The sequence below is a fragment of the Chanos chanos genome, chromosome 3 (genome assembly GCF_902362185.1).
Source record: "Chanos chanos chromosome 3, fChaCha1.1, whole genome shotgun sequence".
Taxonomy (NCBI): Eukaryota; Metazoa; Chordata; class Actinopteri; order Gonorynchiformes; family Chanidae; genus Chanos; species Chanos chanos.
The window spans coordinates 55,429,204-55,440,825 of NC_044497.1; the positions used below are offsets into that span (position 1 = coordinate 55,429,204).

Sequence of the window (11,622 nt, forward strand, 5' to 3'; positions counted from 1 at the left end):
AGGTTGTGAAAGAATGGCATTAAAATGAGTTGACTACCATTGGAACTCGGTCCTGTCTTTCATAGTGGGATTTGGTTTCGATGAATCCTGCTTTATCCTCTTTCGCGACTGACCTCTCTCTCTCTCTCTCTCTCTCTCTCTCTCTCTCTCTCTCTGTCTGTCTGTCTGTCTATCTGCCCATCTATTCAGCTATCTGTTATCAATCAATCAGCTATCAAACACGATATACACTATAGGTTTCCTCTCTCATGTTTATTTACTCGTAAATCCGTGGGCCTCTCTCTCTCTCTCTATTTCTCTCTCTCTCTCTCTCATGATCCATTGTGTGCTTGCTCTCTCTCCTCTCTCTTTCTAATTTCAAACACACACACCACACACACGCAATCGTCTTAACCCCGCGTGTGCATTATGTTTGTCTTACTACTCATGTAGTGATAATATTTGTCTTTTTATCATAAACTTGATCAGTCACATGCTTGATCTCGTTGAGAGCTGTGCAATCGTATACAGGTTGAGTATCCGTTATCTGAAATGCGCCGGACCAGAAGTGTTTCGGATTTTGGATTTTTTTTTTATTTATTTTGAAATAAAGTCGTGTGTCACTTAACGACGGGGATAAGTTCTGTGAAATGCGTAGTTAAACGATTTCGTCGCTGTGCGAGCATCGTAGAGTGTACTTACACAGACCTGAATGGTGTAACCTACTACACACCGAGGTTATATGGTTATATGGTATAGCCCAGGGGTCGGTAACCCGCGCCTCTTCAGCCCCAATGCAATGGCTCTCTGTAGCTTTTACCAAAGATGACACGGAAATAAATAATGGTTATTTTTGTTTTATGTTTATTCATTTTTGATGCGCAGTGGTTAAGTACTTCTTAATTTCTTTGAAAATTAAAAAAAAAAAAAAAAGTTTTAATATTTCGTCCACTAAATATGCGAATGCGTCACATCCTGTGTAGGCGCACCTCTGAGCACTTTTCCCTTCAGGTGGCTAATGTGCCGTTCTGACTCCCGCCCTAGGTAAGATATGTATAAATCCAAAGAAAAAGAAAAGTGTCGGAGGAAAATAGAGAGTTTAATTCTGCGTGGACAGATAAGTTTGCTTTAACTGCCAACGATGCTGGCTTACCTGTATGCTTGATATGTGGCGAGAAATTAGCAAACAACAACAAAAAAAAATTAGTGCCGTATTGTATTTCTATAATTTCATAAATGTATTGTAAACGATCATTTTTGTATATCGAGTATAACTGTATATAAAATTCTATAAGCCGTGTTATCTTTATTTTAAGGGTCAAATAGGTTTTGCGGCTCCAGATGAATTTTATTTGGTGGGAGAGGGCGCAAATATGGCTCTTTTGATAATAAAGGTTGCAGACCCCTGGTATAGCCTGTTGCTGCTACAAACCTGTACAGAAACGCGGTAAACACGAGATGTATGCGGCTACTGCCGGCGTAACACCGCCTACTGTCTTACAGTAAACTTTTTTTTTATGAGTAAAAAAAGAGTGCACAGTTCTCCGTTACCCATAGGGCTATCTGCAGCCCCTTTTGACATGTTGACAGCGTCTTTGTCCCGCAGAGCAGAGCAGAGGATAAGCAAAAACACAGTGAGTAATGCACCTATGTCTGGCGTTAACAATGGATGGTAACAAACTGGCGCGAACTGATCGTCAGAGCCCCACATGGGCAAGTGAGGTCAGGTATAGAATCTTCCACTCGTGGCGTCATGTCGGCACTCGAAAAGTTTCGGATTTTGTAGCGTTTCGGATTAGGGATACTCAACCTGCCCTTTGTTGAGCATTGCGAGTGGAGAACGTGCAAGTTTCAGTCCCGAATGGGATTTGGCTCTTGTGACATGCATGAAGTCTGGCCTGTAAGACGCCGGTCTGACCCACAAGGGCAGGAAAATGGGACACCTGGATTTTCGAAATGTAGTGTGGTAGGGGAAGACTTATTAATATTCGTAAAAGAAGCGCTACCTGATTCGCCGATGCAATATTCCCACTCTGACACGTTTGCGTCCGTGCATAAAACCTTTCAAAACCATGGCAACCCTAAACAGCTGTCATCACAGAATTCGCTTCGGATGAGATTTATATTCTATAGACTTTCTATGATTTTCTGTTTTGTTTTCTTCAGAGAGAGCACGACAATTAAGTGGTGTCATATTTGCCAGAAACTTGTCAGTAAATTCGTCAATCGTTATGTGTTGTCTTAGGGGTCAAAAATGACCCACCGCTATGTTTAACAGCAGAAACCCCCCCGAAATAATCTGTTTTTCAATATGAAATTTGATGGCTTTCCCTAGAGTGACCCCAACATTAGAAAAAGCAAAACATTGCCTTTGTTCATATTTCCATGAAAGCTGTACACCAACAGGGCTAGTATTTTGTAGTTGAATTCGTCATTGTATAGTATATAAGAATATGACAGGTGTGTTGTAATTAAAACGAGTGGTGTCCACTGATTAATGCAGTCTTTTGCACTGTGAAGAGGGAAAACCCAGATATTCACAAAGTTTGTGATGAATGACAGGTTGTTTCTTCATGCAAAATAGATTTGGGGTTTAAAATTCAGGCGATTCATTTTTGACCCTCAGGACAAGGGGAATATATAAACTGTTAAGACTATAAGGGTTAAAGGTAATGTTAGCCAATATTTGCTTGTTGTCATGTCTCAGTTTAGGGTTGTTCAGGCCCCATTTAACCAAAACCCTGAGGATTAACCAGAATATTTCAGCCTGATCTAACCATTAAATATCACCAGTATCTGTCAATGAAAAAATATTAAACATAACCAGTAAACTTAAACAGTATGTTTAAAACTCGCTAAACCAATACATCAGTGTCTTTGAATTTGAACAAACCATTAAACCTAATCAATGTCTCTCAGTTTAAACAAGTCATTTAGGAGTCCAGATATCTCAGTGCAACCAAACCATTAAACAAAACCAGTATCTCTTACTTAAAAAAAAAACATTAAACCTAACTGATGTCTTGATATTGAACAAAACCATTGAACCTAACCAGTATCTTTCAAATTGACCCAACCATTAAACCCAACCAGTGCCCCTCAATTTAAACTAATCTTCTCTGGTCCTTCTCAAGATTTCTTCCATTTTTTGCCTGTTACATCTGGGTTTTTGGGGAGTTTTTTTCGTGCCCACTATGACAATTAAGTGAGAGGGTGCCATCCTTTTTCGTTTGTTGTGGGCCTGTAAAGCCCTTTGAGACTTTAAATAGTGATATTGGGCTCTAAATAAACTTGACACTTGATTAGTGTTCCAAAATGAATGTAAACCAGTATCTCTCAATTAAAAAAAAAAAAAAACCCAAAACATAAATCCTAACCAGTGCCTTTCAGTTTAAAAAAAAAAAAAACCCATTGAACCTAACTGGTATCTTTAAAGTTAACTAAACCATGAAAGCAAACCAAACTCTTGGCCGGGCGATGAGAGCCCAGTCATGCTGTCGACGCGTGGTCATATTCATTTACGAGCCAATTCATTCATAAGGCAAAAGTTATATAAATTTGATTGTGTAGATAAAACCATTGGTACATGGTGATTAGTAAGAGGAATCTGCGCCAGGTTCGTATTTGATAAGTACATGAGGTTCCAAACTGATAAAGCTAAAGTTCAGGGTCAAGGCGGGATGAGGTTGTGAGATATGACATGACTTTATCTCAGGGGAACTGAAGGGATGTTGAATAACTGTGAGATGTTCTCACCTGTGTGGAGCTGGACTTGTTAAATTTGTTCCAGGCGAGGTGAATAAGACAAAGGGCATTTTTGAACACACACACACACACACACACACACACACACTTACACATGTATGAAAATAAATAATAAGAAAATAAAACAAATGTTTGCCCAGCTCGAGTTAAAGTGGCCCCAAAGAGGCACCGATGTTGAACATGAAAGCTGGGTTGTAGAAAAAAGCTTTAAAAGTTTTTTCTTTGTGTGTGTGTTTGTTTGTGTGTGTGTGTGTGTGTGTGTGTGTGTGTGTGACAGAGAGACAGAAAGATAGATTGATGGTCATGAATAGCCTCTTGCCAAAATACATTTAACAGACTTAATTGTCTTGTGACTGGACTCTGCAAATCAAAAGCGACGTGCAAGAAATATTTAACCCAATTAATGTGTTTTTGTGTTTTCTCTTCATGTTGAAGTGGAGGGAGTAGCTTTGGAGGGAAATGCATGATTGTAATGGGGAGCCTGACGGTAAACGGAGTGCTTTAAACACTTGCTCTTTTCCCTGTTGATAAGACTGTTGACAAAGGGCTGTTTTTTTTTTTTTTTGAGGACCATTCTAATGTTTGAGGAAAAACAGCAGTGAGAAGCCAAAGTAAATTTCCAACCAGTTCCTGTTCACACTGAGTTTCATTTCTGAGGCCAAACGTAAGCATATTCTTGGGCTCTAACATGTAACTTGCCGAATACACTTGCATTTTCACATGAAGGTTTTCCTAGAAATCATAATGCTTTTCCTTTGCTCATGTGCAGTACTGCAGAAGCCCTCCGGGGGCACTGATGTTCAGCCCTGGGATGCTGAATGAGGTCCAGCTCTATCAAAGCCGTGAACGGGTCACAACCTCTCCGCATGACAGATGCTTAAACCCCCTTTACACATGCAGTTTCATCCATAAATGTTCCAGCAAATTTCTGGAGTGGGGCTGTGTGTGAACGTGAGCTGAAGTCAAAATTCCTAAAGAGCTGAAAGGGGTTTTAGAACATCTCCAGGTCAGTTTGACAGCGCAGTTCGTATTGTGAGATTAGGATCAGAGTTAATTTTTTTTTTTTTCAAACAGATTTTTTTTTTTTTTCGTTCAAGGCCTTTCCGGGTGAGTTGATGATTAATGGTGTTCAGTTTGCAATAGTGCTCAATCACTGACAGATCTGTGAAACACACATCAGCAGTTACCTCTTGCAGAAGGAACACGCCCATTCAACGCCCCCCCCCACTCCTCCACACACACACACACACACCTCCACACACCCAGTCACGTCCAGTTGTTTGTACATAAGGATAAGAGAGAGTGACACCTGTGTCAGATTTAGGAACGAGGATTGTAGAGTCAACTTGTCCCATCACCTTCTGATTGACAGCCAAAATGACACGGGAATATTTTGGGTTCTCCATGGTTCGGGAGATGACACGCAATACCAATAGCACCATCGCCATCAACAATGCCGCCGACATCTCCGTAATCGTGATTTATTTCTTGGTGGTCCTGGCTGTTGGATTATGGGTGAGTTCTCCACGCTTTCCTTCTTGTGCCCCTAACAACATTCTTGCATTTAAAGAACTGTGAATTGTTAACCCAAAGCAAACATGTCGGAGTGCTCTCTCTGCTTTAAGCAACTATTGGGAGATGAGACTGAAAACTGTTAAAAAAAACCCCCAAAAAAAACCTGCATGCAAAACTGAATGCAGTAAGAAAAAACCTGCTGAATACTTAGAACTGATTTGATCTAAATGGATACAGTTTGTGTCAGTGGTTAAAACTTTTCTTTTAAGTTGTTTGGTACATGTAGATTGGATCTCAAACTCCGCTGATTATGGTGCAGGCAAAGAATTTTATTTCCCAGTTCCTATAGGGACCTTTGGCTCTTTCGGTGAATGATTCTGTAATGAAGGTCATTTCTCTTATAAAATACCTTTTGAGGAAGAACCAGTCAAATGAAACATTAACACATTTAAACACATAACAGTAATCACAAATACTTTGTAAACATTTTGTTAATTATGTACAATTAGAGGAAGATCCATCAGATTGTCTGCAAAGGGGATTCATTTTAAACCTTACAGACAGCTACCATTGAGAAGAGATCCATGGCAAACACATTCTCCAGAGCTTAAACTTTTGGCTATAAATGACCTTGTCCAAATCTTACAGTCTGCTGTGGACTGCTACAGTATATGGCCAAGGAAGGTCTATTCCTCAGACAGGGCGGCAGTTTTTTTCTTTTCTTGCCTAACATTGACAAAAAAAAAGGGGGTTAACTGTATTCTCAGTACACATATTTGTTGAGTCTTATTTTGAAAACAGATTGTTTGTTTGTTTGTTTGTTTGTTTGTTTTAAACTTATATCCATCAATATTTGCTTTTTAGTTTATTGTATTTTCAACATCTTTCACGAAAGACACTTTCAGTCACTGGTTCTCTTTGTCTTACAGGCTATGTTGAGGACCAATCGGTCGACGGTAGGCGGGTTTTTCCTGGCTGGCAGAAGCATGGTGTGGTGGCCGGTAAGGACATGACAAATTGAATGAGAGAGAGAGAAAGAGACAGAGAGGGCTAATGAAACCTTAAAACACCAAACAGATCTACCCTGGCTCTCTGTTTTCCACCCATGTAATAGACTAAACAAGGATCTTCTCTGACATTGGAAGATTCATTTAGTTTTCGATAACAACATTCACAGTCCTTTCTGTGTGGAGTTTGCCTGTTCTCCCTTTGGGGTTTCCGCTGGGTGCTCCGGTTTCCTCCCACCATTAAAGACATGTATGTTAGGGTTAATACTCCTGTCAGTGGCAGTTGGTCCCCGGGCACTGTAGTGTGGCTGCCCACTGCCCTGTGTGTGTGTGTGTGTGTGTGTGCGCTCACTGCTCCTAGTGTGTGTGTATAGGATGGGCCAAGTGCAGGGGATGAATTTCCCCACAGGGATCAATAAAAGCACTTCTTCTGACATAGTGTGTTAGTGTTGGTGAAGATAATGCTCTTCTCGCACTTGGTTTTGCCACATCCACAGACGTCGTCCATCTGTTTCACATTTGTATTTTTACCTTCCAAGAGTAGCGTAGGCCACGTAGTATTTGAATGAGAAGTTTTGCCGTGAACCGTAAAGTATTACGTAAGCTGTGTCAGTCATGAATGGCATTGCACAAACACGTTACAATAACAATGTATAGTATGTCAGCCATTCTGTCTTTCGTAACTGTGGCTGATCATGAATGAAAAAAAGAAGTCAAGCAAGCTATTCAATAAGCACATAAAAGTAGAGGCCATTTGCTCTCTCCTCATGTTCTTGGGCTCTCCATGGAGACATTGATCCAAACACTTTTATGAGGCCATAATGTGTAGATAGTTGGCATGATTCAGAATTCTATAGTCAGCCTGCCGATAAGCATTATCTTCACTTTAGAGTCGGCAGTCTACCAGAGATTGGATATATATTTTTATATCAGTGCTTATTATACGATAATAACCTTTCTCTGCACGTTTTTTGGTGTCTTCTTACCATGCGACGACAGTTTGACTATCTTAAATGAGTCTTTCTCTTTGTTTTCATTCTTGATTAGCGTTTCATGTTTGTGTAACAAACCATAGAGTGATAAGATTGAACAGCTCTGATTAGTAATGCTCTAGTAACTTTGGCACAGTGAGTGGACATATACACAGAGAGTTTGTTCATATTTACATTATAGTCATAAAATTAAGATCACACGCACACAAGAAAGGAATTGTTTAATGATATTTAATGTGCATTAGGCGTTTCAAATCTGTTTGAAAAAGCTTCGCAGACACCCAGGCCCTGTCTGATAACTTCGCCCTTTGTCCTTCCTTTAGATCGGTGCCTCTCTCTTCGCCAGTAACATCGGCAGCGGACACTTCGTGGGACTAGCAGGGACCGGTGCCGCCGAGGGCATTGCGATTGGTGGATTTGAGTGGAACGTGAGTGTTGGAGGGGGTTTTTTGGGGGGGTTGAGCTGAAATGTTTTTTGTTCTCTGGGAGTGAGGCTTGTCAATTTACGCGGTGCCATATATGCGCTATGGTGTATTTGTTTTGCCCGGTCATCTGAGGACAAGCATGACAGTCTCACTTCACCTTTTAAAGCACTCTGCTGTTGCATAAGTCTTCCTAAAGCTCTTTTATTGTCTGCAGGCTCTTGTCATGGTCATCATTCTGGGATGGCTCTTTGTACCCATCTACATAAAGGCAGGGGTATGTCATTTTTAATATTTACTTTGCCAGTCAGGGTTTTGTAATGCTCCACACAGACCAAATAAACTCCACAAGATAATGTTGATCTTGCGCACGTCGTTTATCTGGCTTTTTCCCCCGACCGTGTTCACGTAAACACAGTCATTATACGTATATATATATATATCCTGCTTCCTGAGCCGTGTGTGGACGGCTTTGAGTAGTGAGGTGTCTTTGGGGCATGTGAGTCTTTATGATTGTGGCGTTTACTCCTGTTATCTGGTGGTCTGCAGGTGGTGACGATGCCGGAGTACTTAAAGAAACGCTTCGGGGGCCAGCGCATCCGTATTTACCTGTCTGTGCTGTCTCTGCTCCTCTACGTCTTCACCAAGATCTCTGTGAGTCCTGATCGGATCGTGCGTGTCCATTGAATCTGACCTTAAAAGAACCCAAAGACCAGGCCTCCGGGTTCTTTGGGATTTGCCATGCTGGTTACTGATTGCAACCACTTACTACAGCCACCGCAAAAAATGCAACTTGTTTAATGGATAATAGAGCAAGTTTTGGGCCATGTAAATTTTATCCATGTTTCGATCTCTGGCTGATGTCTTGACCTGTCAAAACTAATTTGTGCAGTGACACAAATGGTCGGCTGCATCCCTGTTCTTTGACATCCGTATTCGGCCTAGAGCAAATATGATCTGGTTTTGTAAGTCCTTTTAGCAAAATGTCTCACTCCGGTGGCGAGAGTCAAATCTCCTTTGATTGACCCTCAGATAACACATCAGAACAGCTTTTCTTTTTCTTTTTTTTTTCCTTTTTTTTTTATTTTTTTATTTTTTATTTTTTTTTTACAAAGTCTTGCCATCTACTTTCCTTTGCTCTAAATATAACTCGTGTCTCTTTTTCTGATTGGCTCTCTCTGTCTCTCTCTCTCACACACACACACAGGCTGACATGTTCTCAGGAGCTATTTTCATTAACCAAGCTTTGGGACTGAACATCTACTTGGCTGTCATTCTGCTCCTCCTCATCACTGCTCTCTACACAGTCACAGGTCTGTCCGTCTCTCCGGAACCTTCCCTCGTTCTAGACCGCACCACATCACACGTACACACACGCGCAAAGACATCGGGGATCTCCGATGAAGACAGTATTGTCTTAGGACAAAAGGCTGCAGGTGGACTCTGGTCTCTCTTATCTCTGTGTTTAAGCCGATAGTGTGAAGGAGTGTAAAGTCCACCCTTTGTTTTTCATTTTCTCCGTCAGGTTGAGCGGGGAGGGGGTGGGGAGGGGGTGGGGGGTGTGTGTGTGTGTGTATGAGTATCGACGCTTGTTATAGCGTTATATGTGATGCATCAAGGGTAATTGCCCACATATACAGATAAGTTGACCTGCAGTTACTAAGTAAACCATGACGTATGGAGGTCAGGCCGACTGTTTCCAGCTCCCGCCCCTTGTCGGCTGCATAAGAGGAGCAGTAAAGATGTGCATATATAAGGTGTTTACACATAGGAACCTTTCTCACCCTGGGGGACCTCGCAGGTCGTAAACACACTCCCGACCAATAGGATTGATCACCGTTTATATATTCCCAGCACGCCTAATCTGTCTGGGACATCTTTATGCCCGGCCCACACACCTCAGGTACCTCCAGAGATCGCCACTGTCTCTCCTACAGAAGCACATCTGCCAGCTGACCATCGAGAACATTCTAAGAATGTTCTAGCACCTAATGTGCAGTTACGTTTTAACCTTTGACTAGTTTCCGCTTCCCGACTGACTGGAAAAAGACAGACAGGGGATAAACTTCCTTGAGTGTATAGAATTGTTCCCAAGGTGGTGCAAGGTCTAGACGGATCAGTGATTAAGGAAGTGAAGATAAACTGGGAAAGCTGTTGTCCACCAGGCATACATGTGAAAAAGAGAAATGACGCAGTGCAATTTCAGGAAGAAACACCACGAAAAACAGATTTGATGTAACGCGTTGCTGTGTTGGCCTTTAGCCCTTAATAATAAGCTGGCATTTTGTTGTGTCAGTGATCAGCATGCTTAAGGACAACACCTTAACCATACAATCCATTTATATTTGAATCTGTTCATTTAAAAGACATTCTTATTTCAAGACAACTTTGAAAAAGGTGTGTACACTTTAAGTCAATAACAAAACAGCAGGTCTGTCATTATAGTTAGCTGACAGAATATAGCAAGATTGAAAATGATGAGTTATGAATGTTATGCAGCCAAACAAAATTACCGGGGGAAAGTGGGGCTAACGAAACAGTGTGACGCTAAAAGAGAAATCGCTGCAGTGCTGTACAGCAAGACTATACCATCCAGCAATCACTCAGTACTCAAAAACAAAAAACAAGCCCCCCAAAAAAAAGCAGATGGATAGGCCAGGTGACAGTTGTACGGATGACAAAGATCTTTTCTCAAGCTCCATCTCTCAGAAACTCTGTGACGTGCTTTGGTGACGAATCGAGCGCTTTTGTCTCCGCAGGTGGACTAGCCGCAGTCATCTACACAGACACCCTGCAGACTGTCATCATGGTCATAGGCTCTTTCATTCTCATGGGCTTTGGTAATTAACTCCTCCACTCTCTCCTACCTACACCTTATACACATCCTCCTGATACTGTACACTCTCCAGACCTTGGGTTCGAGTGATAAGTGAATTCTGTGAATGTCTGAGTTCTGTCCCAGCACTCTGACACCGCTCCTTTACCTTCTGTTCTTTCTGTCCTGAAATTCTGCCTGGAAGCAATTACCAAACTAACATCACACTGCTGCATTAAAGAGTGTCCTTGAAAACTGTCATTAATCCCGTACATTAAGAGAGTAAGGTCACGCAGACAGGAAGTGGCAGGAACAGGGACGGGCCCCTGCCATTCAAATGTTTCATTTAAACGATTATTTGAGCCGCGTCTGATACGTGCCCGTCGACGTCGTCAGTAAACCTGTCTGTCCTTTCCTTTCCTCATTCACAACCTGTCTGTCCTTTCCTTTCCTTTCCTCATTCACAACCTGTCTGTCCTTTCCTTTCCTCATTCACAACCTGTCTGTCCTTTCCTTTCCTTTCCTCATTCACAACATTATTGCACTTTCTTTTTCCCCTTTAACCTGTTCTCGTCTTTTCATTGATTTCCTCTTATCTCCACCTCATAAATCTCCACTTCTCCTCACCCCCATACTCCCCCCGTTTTTCTTCTCTTCTCTTGTCTTGTCTTGTCTTGTCTTGTCTTCTCTTCTCCTCTCTTCTCTTCTCTTCTCTTCTCTTCTCTTCTCTTCTCTTCTCTTCTCTTCTCTTCTCCTCTCTTCTCTTCTCTTCTCCTCTCTTCTCTTTTCTTCTCTTCTCTTCTCTTCTCTTCTCCTCCCCTCTCCTCTCTTCTCTTCTCTTCTCTTCTCTTTCCCTCTGTTTCTCTATCAGTTGTTTATCCTCTCTGGTTCAGTTGAACGACGCGGTGAGACCCTGAACAACAGTTCCTGTCCCCTTGTTTTCAGCTTTCAACGAGGTGGGCGGCTATGAGAACTTCCAGGATCGCTACATGACGGCCATTCCCACCAATGTGGGCGAGAACATCAGCTCCGACTGCTACACCCCGCGGCCAGACTCCTTCCACATCTTCAGAGACCCCATCACGGGAGACCTGCCCTGGCCTGGTCTCGTCTTTGGCCTCACCATC

General features: G+C 42.0%; 1 protein-coding gene across 2 annotated transcripts in view; it reads left to right on the forward strand.

The window, feature by feature from the left end:
* The first annotated feature begins 8,229 nt into the window (after positions 1 to 8,229).
* The window catches only part of slc5a1 (solute carrier family 5 member 1), a 7,507-nt gene continuing 4,114 nt past the window's right edge, over positions 8,230 to 11,622 (forward strand). For both annotated transcript variants that reach the window (XM_030767393.1, XM_030767391.1), the window contains exons 1-4: positions 8,230 to 8,334; positions 8,888 to 8,993; positions 10,440 to 10,520; positions 11,441 to 11,622. The exon at positions 11,441 to 11,622 is cut by the window's right edge and continues 30 nt beyond it. In XM_030767393.1, the coding sequence (XP_030623253.1) occupies positions 8,239 to 8,334; positions 8,888 to 8,993; positions 10,440 to 10,520; positions 11,441 to 11,622 (465 nt within the window). In that variant the 5' untranslated portion in view covers positions 8,230 to 8,238. The remainder of the gene's footprint in view (positions 8,335 to 8,887; positions 8,994 to 10,439; positions 10,521 to 11,440) is intronic.